The sequence below is a fragment of the Oncorhynchus mykiss genome, chromosome 19 (assembly GCF_013265735.2).
Source record: "Oncorhynchus mykiss isolate Arlee chromosome 19, USDA_OmykA_1.1, whole genome shotgun sequence".
In the NCBI taxonomy this organism is placed as follows: domain Eukaryota; kingdom Metazoa; phylum Chordata; class Actinopteri; order Salmoniformes; family Salmonidae; genus Oncorhynchus; species Oncorhynchus mykiss.
In genome coordinates this window covers 8,611,926-8,627,222 of record NC_048583.1, presented here as the reverse complement: position 1 = coordinate 8,627,222, position 15,297 = coordinate 8,611,926, and the positions used below count along the sequence as shown (strand labels likewise).

General features: G+C 46.3%; 1 protein-coding gene across 2 annotated transcripts; it reads right to left on the bottom strand.

Moving 5' to 3' along the window:
- Nucleotides 1-376: 376 nt before the first annotated feature.
- LOC110498609 (solute carrier family 43 member 3) lies at nucleotides 377-15,297 on the bottom strand. Of its 2 annotated transcripts, none has more exons than XM_036954148.1 (13): nucleotides 14,700-15,295; nucleotides 13,724-14,100; nucleotides 13,272-13,401; nucleotides 10,498-10,544; nucleotides 9,510-9,586; nucleotides 9,313-9,405; nucleotides 7,674-7,813; nucleotides 7,338-7,525; nucleotides 5,504-5,647; nucleotides 5,131-5,238; nucleotides 1,783-1,969; nucleotides 1,359-1,482; nucleotides 377-1,016 (listed from the first exon to the last, which is right to left on the bottom strand). In XM_036954148.1, the coding sequence occupies exons 2-13, from the start codon at nucleotides 13,953-13,955 to the stop codon at nucleotides 894-896; spliced, it is 1,593 nt and encodes a 530-aa protein (XP_036810043.1). In that variant the 5' UTR covers nucleotides 13,956-14,100; nucleotides 14,700-15,295; the 3' UTR covers nucleotides 377-893. The 2 variants fall into 2 exon arrangements, 1 of the variants encoding a protein (XP_036810043.1); XR_005037645.1 differs by having other exon boundaries at nucleotides 905-1,016; nucleotides 1,783-2,096; nucleotides 14,700-15,297.

Sequence of the window (15,297 nt, the reverse complement as noted above, 5' to 3'; positions counted from 1 at the left end):
TGAGATCTGCTCTACAGGCTCGCCTAATATATAGGGTTATATATATATATATATATTATAAATTGTATTTATTTCACCTTTATTTAACTATGCAAGTCAGTTAAGAACAAATTATTATTTACAATGACGGCCTACCCCTAAACCCTCCCCTAACCCAGAGGACGCTGGGCCAACTGTGCATCGCCCTATGGGACTCCCGATCACGGCCGGTTGTGATACAGCCCGGGATCAAACCAGGGTCTGTAGTCACGCCTCTAGCACTGAGATGCAGTGCCTTAGACCGCTGCGTCACTTGGGAGCCACATATTTAACCCATTGTGATTGATATTTTGACCATTCAAACTTATCAATTAAACTATACTTTGGACTTTGTTGTTTCACAGTTTAGTTGTATTCTTTATTGCAATCAGACAGGTTAACACGCACATTACAGTAGGTCTTCACTTTGGTCACTGTCCTCCTTTGCCCTGCCTTGAACTGACTGTTCAAGTCAGTGGCATTGTCCATGATGTAGTGTCAATTGTCCTGGATGCATCCCAACAGTCTAAAGATGCTTTCTCTCTTCGTCTCCTCTCCTTCACCTACATCGGACAAGTGAAAGCAAGATGGCGAAGGGAAGGCATCCTACAGAGGCACCTCTTTGTGCCCCAATGCACCCTATTCCCTAATATAGGGCACTACTTTTAACCAGGTCCCATCAAAAGTAATGTCTCATGTAGGGGATAGGGCACTATTTGGGACACAGACCGTGTTTTCCACCAATTTTATCAGATCAATGTTATCAAAGGAAAGGAGACAAGGAGAGGAAGCGACTTTAGACTATTGAGACGCACCACTACTGTTGTTGGTTGTCGTCACATCCCCACCAGCCTGTTGCACGTGACCTTTGACCCTTAGTTTGTCACTTCCTGTTCGGTCCTAGCCCTCCTCTGACTGGCTAGAGAGCGGCAGTGGAGGTGGACGTGGAGGGGGTGGATGAAGGTGAGGAGGGTGAGGAGGGTCAGACCCACGTTCACCTGGAGGAGAGGAGAGGTGGGAAGAAGAACACAAAGATTGAGCCCCCCTTGTGCAGAGCCTGTGGTCTATCTGTTTCCCAAAACATCCTCTCCAGCACTCCAGCCATTCTACTTACTTAATGTATTACAGTTCTAGCACATCTGATTCCATCAATCTAGTCATCACCAAGCCACTCACTAGTTGAAACAGTTAGTTCTGGAATACACCAAATACGTAGAACAACAGCGGGTAGTCGATGAGAGGCTTGGTAAACACTCAAAGGTATATAACCCTAGTTCATTACACAGGTATGAGGCCCCTACTGTTTTCTGTAGGAAAAATAAGTTGACTGACTGACTCACATAAATAGGGTCTCCATGCAGCAACTCTCTGATGAGGTGTAGAACAGGGAACTGGAGCAGCAGAACCACAGCTGACAGAGATGTTATCAGACCAGACAACTTACCAAAATGGCAGCCGGGAAACCTGGTGGGGAGACGAGAGGAAAAGAAGAAGACAGACGGATTAAACAACTGGATGACTAGTGGAGTTTTCTTTTGTTGAATTGAATTTATTTTGGGTAACAGACATATACAACAAACTGTACAATGTGGACCCAGAGGATATCACTTGAAAGTATTCATTAAAATGATTATTTACAAAGTGGTCCTCGATGGTAAAAGCAATAGTAGTAATGGTGGTCGAGGTAGGGTTAAATTGTGGTGGTGGGGCTGGGGGTGCTTTAGGATAGGAGACATAACACACACACACACAGTGTGAACGTACGCGATGGTGAGGAAGGCTTGGTGTCCACCATAGATGAAGGCACTGTTGAGGACTTGCAGGATGAAGGTGAGGTACTGAAGAGCAAGGAGAGGAGAGGAGAAGCAGACGTAGAAGAGGAGGCACTGGAGGGAGGTGAGGAAGAGGGAGAGAGAAGAGGAGCGCAGGTCGGCTTCTTGCTTCGTCTCTCCTTTCGGGAGAGAAAGGGGGAGAGAGAGAAGGGAGAGTGTCAGAAAGAGGTGGAAGAGAGAGTGAGTGAATGAGGGAGGTGAGAGGAAGAGAGAGGAGGAGCGCAGGTCGGCTTCTTGCTTCTTCTCCTTTGGGGAGAGAGAAGGGAGAGTGTGTCAGAGGGAGGGATGGGAAAGACAGAAAGAGGTAGGTGAGGATGAAACGTTGATTGAGATACTTATGACTTTCATTTTAACTGCTTGTTGCTTGGGTCTACTGTGTTTAAATAAATGGAGTCCATCTTTAACTACAGCTGTAAGCTTTTCCAGGACTTATTCACCATCTAAATCTACAAAGCATTACATGGGCTTGCTCCTACCTATCTTTCTGATTTGGTCCTGTCGTACATACCTACACCTACGCTATGGTCACAAGACGCAGGCCTCCTAATTGTCCCTAGAATTTCTAAGCAAACAGCTGGAGGCAGGGCTTTCTCTTATAGAGCTCCATTTTTATGGAATGGTCTGCCTACCCATGTGAGAGACGCAGACTCGGTCTCAACCTCTAAGTCTTTACTGAAGACTCATCTCTTCAGTGGGTCATACGATTGAGTGTAGTCTAGCCCAGGAGTGTGAAGGTGAACGAAAAGGCTCTGGAGCAACGAACTGCCCTTGCTGTCTCTGCCTGGCCGGTTCCCCTCTTTCCACTGGGATTCTCTGCCTCTAACCCTGTTACAGGGGCTGAGTCACTGGCTTACTGGTGCTCTTTCATGCCGTCCCTAGGAGGGTTGCGTCACCTGAGTGGGTTGAGTCACTGATGTGATCTTCCTGTCTGGGTTGGCGCCCCCATCTTGGGTTGTGCCGTGGCGGAGATCTTTGTGGGCTATACTCGGCCTTGTCTCAGGATGGTAAGATGGTGGTTGAAGATATCCCTCTAGTGGTGTGGGGGCTGTGCTTTGGCAAAGTGGGTGGGGTTATATCCTGCCTGTTTGGCCCTGTCCGGGGGTATCATCGGATGGGGCCACAGAGTCTCCTGACCCCTCATTTCTCAGCCTCCAGTATTTATGCTGCAGTAGTTTATGTGTTGGGGAGCTAGGGTCAGTCTGTTGTATCTGGAGTACTTCTCCTGTCTTATCCGGTGTCCTGTGTGAATTTAAGTATGCTCTCTCTAATTCTCTCTTTCTCTCTTTCTTTCTCTCTCTCGGAGGACCTGAGCCCTAGGACCATGCCTCAGGACTACCTAGCATGATGACTCCTTGCTGTCCCCAGTCCACCTGGCTGTGCTGCTGCTCCAGTTTCAACTGTTCTGCCTGCGACTATGGAACCCTGACCTGTTCACCGGACGTGCTATCTGTCCCAGACCTGCTGTTTTCAACTCTCAAGAGACAGCAGGAGCGGTAGAGATACTCTTAATGATCAGCTATGAAAAGCCAACTGACATTTACTCCTGAGGTCCTGACTTGCTGCACCCTCGACAGCTACTGTGATTATTATTATTTGACCATGCTGGTCATTTATGAACATTTGAACATCTTGGCCATGTTCTGTTATAATCTCCACCCGGCACAGCCAGAAGAGGACTGGCAACCCCTCATAACCTGCTTCCTCTCTAGGTTTCTTCCTAGGTTTTGGCCTTTCTAGGGAGTTTTTCCTAGCCACCGTGCTTCAACACCTGCATTGCTTGCTGTTTGGGGTTTTAGGCTGTACAGCACTTTGAGATATCAGCTGATGTAAGAAGGGCTATAAAAATAAATTTGATTTGATTTGATTTGAAATCAATAAATGTATCAACCAATCAACAGTTATCACAAAGTGCAACTGCAGATCCACAGCCAGCAGTCAGGCCAGACTACTTCACAAAATGGCCACCTAACGACACATAATTAAGCAATAAGGCCCGAGGGGGTTTGAGGTATATGGTCAATATACCACGGCTAAGCGCTGTTCTTAAACACGATGCAACGCAGAGTGCCTGTGTACAGCCCTTAGCCGTGGTATATTGGCCATATACCACAAACCTGAGGTGCCTTATTGCTGTTATAAACTGGTTACCAAGGTTATTAGAGTCGTAAAAATACCCATGGAATACGGTCTGATATATCACGGCTGTCTGCCAATCTGCATTCAGGGCTCAAACCAGCCAGTTTATAATATAAATTATATAATGTATGTAAACTTTGTTTTAACTTCATTGTCTGTATTCTGTCTCTAAATGTTGTCTATCACTAGCAGCACCATATCACCAGGTAACATTGTGACTGTGTGTTGTCGATCACTAGCAGCACCATATCACCAGGTAACATTGTGACTGTGTGTTGTCGATCACTAGCAGCACCATATCACCAGGTAACATTGTGACTATGTGTTGTCGATCACTAGCAGCACCATATCACCAGGCAACATTGTGACTGTGTGTAAATGTTGTCTATCAATAGCAGCACCATATCACCAGGTAACATTGTGACTGTGTGTAAATGTTGTCTATCAATAGCAGCACCATATCACCAGGTAACATTGTGACTATGTGTTGTCGATCACTAGCAGCACCATATCACCAGGTAACATTGTGACTATGTGTAAATGTTGTCTATCACTAGCAGCACCATATCACCAGGTAACATTGTGACTATGTGTTGTCTATCACTAGCAGCACCATATCACCAGGTAACATTGTGACTATGTGTTGTCTATCACTAGCAGCACCATATCACCAGGTAACATTGTGACTATGTGTAAATGTTGTCTATCAATAGCAGCACCATATCACCAGGTAACATTGTGACTATGTGTAAATGTTGTCTATCAATAGCAGCACCATATCACCAGGTAACATTGTGACTATGTGTAAATGTTGTCTATCAATAGCAGCACCATATCACCAGGTAACATTGTGACTATGTGTAAATGTTGTCTATCAATAGCAGCACCATATCACCAGGTAACATTGTGACTATGTGTTGTCTATCAATAGCAGCACCATATCACCAGGTAACATTGTGACTATGTGTTGTCTATCAATAGCAGCACCATATCACCAGGTAACATTGTGACTATGTGTTGTCTATCAATAGCAGCACCATATCACCAGGTAACATTGTGACTATGTGTTGTCTATCAATAGCAGCACCATCTTATTCTAATGCCCACACCGTCACCTGCCCTTAACGTCTATGATGTCACCCACCTGGAGCCAATGGCTTCCCCTTGTGTCTGTCCATGATGAGGCCATTCCAGGGACCACAGAGGACCCCACAGAGCTGGGTGAAGGCAAAGGCATTGGTGTACTGACTCACTGAAAGAAAGAGACAGAGAGAGAGAGAGAGAAGGTGGGGGTAGAGAGAGAGAGACAGAGACAGACAGAGAGAGCCAGAGAGAGACAGACAGAGATAGACAGAGAGAGCGAGAAGGTGGGGGTAGAGAGAGAGAGAGAGAGAGACAGGTGGAGGAAGAGAGAGAGAGAGAGAGAAAAGAACAGCATTGAAAACCACTAAATTAGAGAAGTAGTCTACACAGAGGCAGAAAAATAGTTGTATTTGTGTTTTTCTGTTAGTTTTTACCCAGGGTCTGGTCTCTGTTGGCCAGCCGGTTGAGCATGGGGTTCACCGTGGCGATGAACAGGAAGTGACAGAACTGCATGACAGCCACCCAGACCAGGTGCCACAGGAAGAACCAGGACAGGACACAACTCCTAAAACTGGTAACTGAGAGAGAGCGAGAAGGAGGGGGGTGAATGACAGAGAGAGAGAGAGAGAGGGGGGTGAAGGACAGAGAGAGAGAGAAGGAGTGGGGTGAAGGACAGAGAGAGAGAAGGAGTGGGGTGAAGGACAGAGAGAGAGAAGGAGTGGGGTGAAGGACAGAGAGAGAGAGAGAGAGAGAGGGATGAAGGACAGAGAGAGAGAGAGGGGTGAAGGACAGAGAGAGAGAGAGAGGGGTGAAGGACAGAGAGAGAGAGGGAGAGAGAGAGAAGGAGGGGGGTGAAGGACAGAGAGAGAGAGAGAGAGAGAAGGAGGGGGGTGAAGGACAGAGAGAGGGAGGGAGAAAGAGAGAGAAGGAGGGGGTGAAGGACAGAGAGAGAGAAGGTGTGGGGTGAAGGACAGAGAGAGAGGGAGAGAGAGAGAAGGAGGGGGTGAAGGACAGAGAGAGAGAGAGAAGGAGGGGGGTGAAGGACAGAGAGAGAGAGAAGGAGGGGGGTGAAGGACAGAGAGAGAGAGAGAGAGAGAGAGAAGGAGGGGGGTGAAGGACAGAGAGAGAGAGAGAGAGAGAAGGAGGGGGTGAAGGACAGAGAGAGAGAGAGAGAAGGAGGGGGGTGAAGGACAGAGAGAGAGAGAGAGGTGAAGGACAGAGAGAGAGAGGGAGAGAGAGAGAAGGAGGGGGTGAAGGACAGAGAGAGAGAGAGAGAAGGAGGGGGTGAAGGACAGAGAGAGAGAGAGAGAGAGAGAGAGAGATAAGGAGGGGGGTGAAGGACAGAGAGAGGGAGAGAGAGAGAAGGAGGGGGTGAAGGACAGAGAGAGGGAGAGAGAGAGAAGGAGGGGGTGAAGGACAGAGAGAGAGAAGGTGTGGGGTGAAGGACAGAGAGAGAGGGAGAGAGAGAGAGAAGGAGGGGGTGAAGGACAGAGAGAGAGAGAGAGAGAAGGAGGGGGATGAAGGACAGAGAGAGAGAGAGAGAGAGAAGGAGGGGGTGAAGGACAGAGAGAGAGAGAGAGAGAAGGAGGGGGGTGAAGGACAGAGAGAGAGAGAGAGAGAGAAGGAGGGGGGTGAAGGACAGAGAGAGAGAGAGAGAGAGAAGGAGGGGGGTGAAGGACAGAGAGAGGGAGGGAGAAAGAGAGAGAAGGAGGGGGTGAAGGACAGAGAGAGGGAGAGAGAGAGAAGGAGGGGGTGAAGGACAGAGAGAGAGAAGGTGTGGGGTGAAGGACAGAGAGAGAGGGAGAGAGAGAGAAGGAGGGGTGAAGGACAGAGAGAGAGAGAGAAGGAGGGGGGTGAAGGACAGAGAGAGAGAGAGAGAGAGAGAGAAGGAGGGGGGTGAAGGACAGAGAGAGAGAGAGAAGGAGGGGGGTGAAGGACAGAGAGAGAGGGAGACGGAGGAAGGGAGGAGGACACAGAGAGAGAGAGAAAGATGGAGGACGGGAGGAGGACAGCGAGAGAGGGAGAAACGGAGGAAGGCAGGAGGACAGAGAGAGAGGGAGAGATGGAGGAAGGGAGGAAGACAGAGACTGGGTGTTAGTTGGGGCAATATTCTATGATGCTTGTGTGGCTGTATGAGGTGTCTGTGAGTGAATGACGTTGCTCACTTTCTCAGTGCTTTTTAGTAACTTTTACAATATGTAGGACTATTTCATGCCAATAAAGCCCTTTATATTTATTTGAATTGATTGGGATGACCAGGTTTCTTACCTCTCTCAGGCTGATCGGGTCTGGAAGGTCCTGCTTTGTCCTGCAACTGCAGCAGGGCACTCTCAGCCTTCTGTAACACAGCAATCTTCTGATATTTGGCATTCACATCTCCTTTTCTCTCTCCTCCTCCTCCGTCCTTTTCTCCTCTCTCTCCCCCTCTCCCCCAACGCCGGCCACCGCAGCTCACCCTGTCACAAAGAGCTGAGTCAGAGTCACCGCTTTAAAATCATGGCGGCGACAGTCCTTTTTGGCTTCCATAGTGGTCGGTCACCATGGTGACTGTTAGTCTGGTTGTGTGGTGTGGTGGTGCATCGTGGGAGTCATAGTTCTTCTGACCCGTAAGCGTATCTGTCGGGGAGTGGGTAGGGGATGTGGGTCTTGGGCATGAGGAAGAACGTCCGGAAGACGTGGATGACGCTGCAGACGGAGAGAACGAGGAAGGAGGAGTGGAAAGAGACCCCTCTTTCATACAAAAACTTCAGAGAGAGAGAGAGAGGAAGAGGGAGAGAGAGGGGGAGAGAGAAAGAGGGAGAGAGAGAAAGAGGGAGAGAGAGAGAAAGGAAGAGGGAGAGAGAGAAAGAAAGAAAGAGGGAGGGAGAGAAAGAGGGAGAGAAAGAGGGAGAGAGAGGAAGAGGGAGAGAGAGGAAGAGAGGAAGAGGGAGAGAGAGGGAGAGAGAGGAAGAGGGAGAGAGAGGAAGAGAGAGAAAGAGGGAGAGAGAGAAAGAGGGAGAGAGAGAAAGAGGGAGAGAGAAAGAGGGAGAGAGAGAAAGAGGGAGAGAGAAAGAGGGAGAGAGAGAAAGAGGGAGAGAGAGAAAGAAGGAGAGAGAGAAAGAAGGAGAGAGAGAAAGAGGGAGAGGTTATATACAGCATGTATGAATCCTTACTTCACCTCTTTTGATTATCAGTGATTACTTAAATCATTCATGTTTTTGCCTGAGCTAAGTTTGCATCTGTCACAATGGGATTAAGCAGTCAGTCAAAGGTCAGATTAAGGAGAAGCAAATCATTAATGACCATTTGGATTCATGTTTCATCTAGAGGATGCTACATTTCAGTTGATGTAGTCCCTTCTGAAAACAGCAGGTGCTGACTGTGCAACAGTTCAAGCACCAGAAATCTGTCCCAAATTGAGGAATATTCAGGAACTCAGAAGGTTTTCAACAGTATAAACCCTCATTAAACCTGTCCCAAATTGAGGAATATTCAGGAAGTCAGAAGGTTTTCAACAGTAGGAACCTTCATTAAACATGTCCCACATCAAGGAATATTCAGGAAGTCAGGAGGTTTTCAACAGTATAAACCCTCATTAAACCTGTCCCAAATTGAGGAATATTCAGGAAGTCAGAAGGTTTTCAACAGTAGGAACCTTCATTAAACATGTCCCACATCAAGGAATATTCAGGAAGTCAGGAGGTTTTCAACAGTATAAACCCTCATTAAACCTGTCCCAAATTGAGGAATATTCAGGAAGTCAGAAGGTTTTAAACAGTTCAGACCCTCATTAAATCTGTCCCACAATGAGGAATATTCAGGAAGTCAGGAGGTTTTCAACAGTATAAACCCTCATTAAACCTGTCCCAAATTGAGGAATATTCAGGAAGTCAGAAGGTTTTAAACAGTTCAGACCCTCATTAAATCTTTCCCACAATGAGGAATATTCAGGAAGTCAGGAGGTTTTCAACAGTATAAACCCTCATTAAATCTGTCCCACAATGAGGAATATTCAGGAAGTCAGGAGGTTTTCAACAGTATAAACCCTCATTAAACATGTCCCACATTGAGGAATTTTCAGGAAGTCAGGAGGTTTTCAACAGTATAAACCCTCATTAAACCTGTCCCACACTGAGGAATAGTCATAAGGAAACCTGTCCCACATTGAGGAATAGTCATAAGGAAGCCTGTCCCACACTGAGGAATGGTCATAAGGAAACCTGTCCCACATTGAGGAATAGTCATAAGGAAGATGCTGTGTTACCTTGATGATGAGGAAGACAGCGGCGGAGGAGTCGAAGGCCCCGGCGTAGACCGATATGACCGTGGAACGGTGGCTGTCGAACAGGTTCCCCACCTTAAGAAGACAGAGGTGCAGAGATGACCACTAGTTTACCATCTGTTGACCAAATGCATGTCATGACATAGAGATGACAGACTGTAGCTTTGAAAGAGACCAACTTGAGCATTGGTGGTGTAGAACAACATTCCAGATGTGATCAGGCACGAGATGGCAGGAAACAGCAACGCTGACTGCTCTGTGTGTGAGAGAGAGAAGCAGGGGGTGGGTGGGTGGGGTGGGTGGGGGGGTGGGGTGAGGACAAAGCAATAATTCTTAAAAAAAACAAAAAACGTCAATTAAAGACCGAAGGTCAAGACACGCTAACCGACATTTCAATATGTTATAAAAATACCTGGACTGGAGACAGTTATCAACAAGGTCCCCGTGGTGTACAGACATCTAGAAAAGAAGACACAGGCAGGGAGGGAGGGTGGTAGGGGCGAGGGAGGGTATGAGCATAGGTAGTTTTGTGATGGTTTGGTGTCATGATAACATTGATTTAGAGAAACAGTGCTTTTGGTTAGTATTCAGACCCCTTGACTAACCACACAGCCTTATTCAAAAAATATGTATATTTTAAAATCCTCAGCAATCTACACACAATACCCCATAATGATGAAGTCAAAACAGGTTTTAGAAATAAAATAAATACCTTATTTGCATAAGTATTCAGACCCTTTGCTACGAGATTCGAAATTGAGCACCGGGTGTATCCTGTTTCCATTTATCATCCTTGAGATGTTTCTACAACTTGATTGGTGTCCACCTGTGGTAAATTAAATTGATTTGGACATGATTTAGAAAGGCACACACCTGTCTATATAAGGTCCCACAGTGGACAGGTCATGTCAGAGTAAAAACCAAGCCATGACGTCGAAGGAATTGTCTGTAGAGCTCAGAGACAGGATTACGTCGAGGCACAGATCTGTGGAAGGGTACAAAGAAAATCTGCAGCATTAAAGTCCCCAAGAACACATTGGCCATCAATCTTAAATGGAAGAAGTTTGGAACCACCAAGCAATAATTCCTCAATAAAAAAATAAAACGTCAATTAAAGACCGAAGGTCAAGACACGCTAACCGACATTTCAATATGTTATAAAAATACCTGGACTGGAGACAGTTATCAACAAGGTCCCCGTGGTGTACAGACATCTAGAAAAGAAGACACAGGCCAAGACTCTTCCTAGAGTTGGCCGCCCGGGCCAAACTGAGTAATCGGGGGAGAAGGGCCTTGGTCAGGGAGGTGACCAAGAACCCAATGGTCACTCTGACAGAGCTCTATAGGTCTTCTGTGGAGATGGGAGAACCTTTCAGAAGGACAACCATCTCTGCAGCACTCCACCAATCAGGCCTTTATGGTAGAGTGGCCAGACGGAAACCACTCCTCAGTAAAAGGCACATGACATCCTGCTTGGAGTTTGCCAAAAGGCACCTAAAGACTCTCAGACCATGAGAAACAAAATGTTGGCCTGAATGCCAAGCGTCACATCTATACGAAACCTGGCACCATCCCTACAGTGAAACATGGTGGTGGCAGCATCATGCTGTGGGGATGTTTTTCAGCGGAAGGGACTGGGAGACTAGTCAGGAGTGAGGGAAACCTGAACGGAGCAAAGTACAGAGAGATCCTTGATGAAAACCTGCTCCAGAGTGCTCATGACCTCAAACTGGGGCGAAGGTTCACCTTGCAACAGGACAATGACCCTAAGCACACAGCCAAGACAATGCAGGAGTGGCTTCGGGACAAGTCTCAATGTCATTAAGTGGCCCAGACATGAATCTGATCTAAAATGTCTGAAGAGACCTGAAAAAAGCTGTGCAGCAACGCTCCCCATCCAACCTGACAGAGCTTGAGAGGATCTGCAAAGAATGGGAGAAACTCCCCAAATACAGGTGTGCCAAGCTTGTAGCGACATACCCAAGAAGACTCAATGCTGTAATCGCTGCCAAAGGTGCTTCAACAAAGTACATGAGTAAAAGGTCTGAATACCTATGTAAATGTGATATCAGTTTTTTATTTTGAATAAATTAGCAAACATTTCCAAAAAACAGTTTTTGCTTTGTCATTATGGGGTATTGTGTGCAGATTGATGAGGGGGAAAAACAATGTAATACATTTTTTGAGTAAGTCTGTAATGTAACAAAATGTGGAAAATACCATCACCATTGTCATCATGTAAACAGCCCATCTATCTACCTCATCCCCATACTGTATTTATTTATCTTGCTCCTTTGCATCCCAGTATCTCTACTTGCACATTCATCTTCTGCACATCTATCACTCCAGGGTTTAATTGCTATATTGTAATTACTTTGCCACTATGGCCTATTTATTGCCTTACCTCCCTTATCTCACCTCATTTGCACTCACTGTATATATACTTTTTGTTTTGTTTTTTTCTACTGTATTATTGACTATGTTTTGCTTATTCCATGTGTAACTGTGTTGTTGTTTGTGTCGAATTGCTTTGCTTTATCTTGGCCAGGTCGCAGTTGTAAATGAGAACTTGTTCTCAACTAGCCTACCTGGTTAAATAAAGGTGTTCTCAACTGGCCTACCTGGTTAAATAAAGGTGTTCTCAACTGGCCTACCTGGTTAAATAAAGGTGTTCTCAACTAGCCTACCTGGTTAAATAAAGGTGTTCTCAACTAGCCTACCTGGTTAAATAAAGGTGAAATTAAAAATTAAACAATTAAATCAAATCATTGTCAGCGGAAAAAATCTATAAACACAACTGTCTGTATCTGAAATGACAGCCTGTAATGGGAAATTATTGGAGAAATTATTTTCTTGTATTTCATTTTCTGTTGATATTGATTGATATGTAATAAACATGATTTTATGTGCGGCAAGACGCAGACAGATGCTTTCCTTTGGGGAGGGAAACAGGAGTTAACCATGTTTAATTAACCCTGTTAGTTTATAATTATCGGTTGGAACTAAGTACTGACCCACTGGACAAAAAGTGGTTGAATCCATGTTGTTTCCACATCATTTCAAGCCAAAACATTGACGTAATGGACGTTGAATCAACGTGGGAAACGAATTGGATTTGACAAGTCTTCAACGTCAGACTATGTCATATATTGTCACCCCAAACGTTTTACTGAAATCCAACGACGTGGTGATTGTTTTGGTTTGTTATTGATTTAGCGTTGAATTCACGTCAGTTGACAACTCAACCAAATGTAAATGAAAACTAGACGTTGAACTGACGTCTGTGCCCAGAGGGGACGTCCCAACCTTTGACCTGTTTAGCTGCCGGTATAAATGTCTGCTGGTGTTGAATGTGGTTCAGGTTTGGAACCAGACACACTGTGTCTCTGTGACACTGTGATTCTATAGCAGCTGATGATGAGAATTCCTACTCCAGAATCTTCTGTGACAATGTGATTAACATTAGAAATGTTCTCTGCTTCTGTTCTGGAGGTTCTCCCTGAACTCTTGGAATAAACCAGATAGATTTTTGATAGGTTTTTATCAATAACTGCTCTCCTTTTGGTTCACCTGGAAATTCATTTCACACCCTGTCCCAGTGCACTACTTTAGACCAGGGCTCATACTGTAGGTCTCTGGTCAACAGTAGGACACTAATAGGGAATAGGGTGCTATTTCAGACAAAGTGCACTACTTTAGACCAGGGCTCATACTGTAGGTCTCTGGTCAACAGTAGGACACTAATAGGGAATAGGGTGCACTACTTTAGACCGGGGCTCATAGTGTAGGTCTCTGGTCAACAGTAGTACACTAATAGGGAATAGAGTGGTATTTCAGACAAAGCCATTGTTGCAAAAACGACACTCACCAGTTAGTTGACCCCCAAAAATAAATGTTGGGCATCAATACATTTTTTTTTTACAATATTAAAACATTCTCATGTGGCCAGGAGCCTGGTCGCCATGGTGCCGAAGTGGTCGAACAGGAAGCCCAGAGGAAAACGCAGGAAGTTCATGGAGAAGGAGGCGACGGTGAAGACCAGAGAGAACTGTTCATCCTGGCCACTACAGTCTGAGAGAGAGAGAGAGAGAGAGAGAGAGAGAGAGAGAGATGGCGGGATGTCGGAGAGAGAGAACTGTTCATCCTGTCTCCTGTCTACTACATTTTGAGACAGAGAAAAAGAAAGATGGAGGGCTGGGATTGGAGAGAGGGCGAGAAGGAAAGATGGATGGAGAGACCAGAGAGAACTGTTCATCCTGTCTACTGGTGTCTCAGAGAGAGAGGAGGGATGGGGGAGAGAGATTTTTGTGAGCTTCAGTCGCTTTTGTGTGTGTGAGAAAGAGGTTGTGTATGTGTGAGAGAGAAAGTGTGTGTGCGCGAGCTCATAACTCACCTGACTGTATGATGTTATCACTGGGCCGCTCCCCTGACAACGTGATAATGTCACCGGGGTCAGTGGCGTTGGCAGTGATGTCACAGAGGTCACTGAAGTAGCCGTCATTCTTAAGGATGAACACCAGCGACGCCCAGCCGTACGCTATCCCCGAGAAACACAGGTTTTCAACGAATCCCGAGGCTACCGTCAAACTGTGGCGCAGCTTGGCCCCGCCCCCACATCCCAGCATGCTTTCTGCTGCCACTGCCGCTTACTTCCTGCTTCACTTTCGGGTTCCTCCTATGGGACTTGTGTTGCTGGTCAGAGGGGTGGTGGTGAAGCTCGGTAGTAGTGGTGGTGGGTCCCTCAATTTCTGACCACAGCATTGGTGCCCCCTTTCAGCCCCAGGGGTATTTTTGGAAAGTAAGAGGAGATGAGGCAGGACTAGCTCCAAAATATGAAGTACTAAAATAAATGAGGGCAGTGAACCCCCCTGCAGCTAGTTTACCTCACACTTCACCGTGTTGATCTGCATTGACTAGAATTAGTAGAACATGAACACAAACTAGTAGACCTTGAATAGAACTACTGACAGCCTGACTGCCTGTTAGAGAACACAGGTGAGTCCGTCATGTTTACTACAACTGTGCACTACCTTTGACCAGCCCTGGCCCTGGTAGTGCACTTCAGTAAATAGGGAATAAAGTTCCATTAGGAACTCAGCAGGATTAAAAAGCCAGTATTAACCTTAACCTTTCTTTCACTACATCTGGCACTATAGCACTAGGTTCTCACACACAGTACACACAGTACACACGCACAGAGGGCACTGCTCCTGAAACTCTGTTACATAGTATTGCTATCTAACAGCAAATACACTGTTAACCCAGATACACTGGGCACAAAAGCAAACATACTCACAAGATGCATACTATGCACACACACACACACACACACACACACACACACACACACACACACACACACACTCTACCTGTAGAAGGGCCAACAGTGGAAGCCTCTGTCGTCTTCTCTCTCAGAACACAGTGTTCATCGTAGTTCTCTGGTCTCTATAGTACCACATAGTTCTCTCTGTCTGCTCACTGGTTCAACTCATCTGACTTACTCACTGGTTCTAACTGGTTCACTGGTTGTAACTGGTTCACTGGTTCTAACTGGTTCACTGGTTCTAACTGGTTCACTGGTTCTAACTGTCTCACTGGTTCTAACTGGTTCACTGGTTCTAACTGGTTCACTGGTTCTAACTGGTTCACTGGTTCTAACTGGCTCACTGGTTCTAACTGGTTTAAATTGCTTGCCTCCCTAAAAGGCTGCCCCCCCACCGATTGAAGCCAGGTTCCCAAAGTGCATGTTGTCGGCTGGAGAGAATGCCTCAGTGTGTTCCATGTTGGCTGGAGAGAATGCCTCAGTGTGTTCCATGTTGTCGGCTGGAGAGAATGCCTCAGTGTGTTCCATGTTGGCTGGTGTCCCAGTTGGCAGTTTTATGCGGAGTCACTGACTGAGGTTGTGTCCTGGTTGCAGCTATGTGCAGGCTGACACAGGAAAGGCCTGACCCTTTATCAGACACATTA

Bases quoted from the DNA above. Each gene is read 5' to 3' on its own strand.
- LOC110498609 (XM_036954148.1), bottom strand. From the start codon at position 13,955: ATGCTGGGATGTGGGGGCGGGGCCAAGCTGCGCCACAGTTTGACGGTA. The intron at 7,814-9,312 runs GTAACACAGCAT...CTCTCTCTGAAG, and splicing joins CTGTCTTCCTCATCATCAAG to TTTTTGTATGAAAGAGGGGT. The intron at 1,483-1,782 runs GTACGTTCACAC...TCTCCCCACCAG, and splicing joins CAAGCCTTCCTCACCATCGC to GTTTCCCGGCTGCCATTTTG.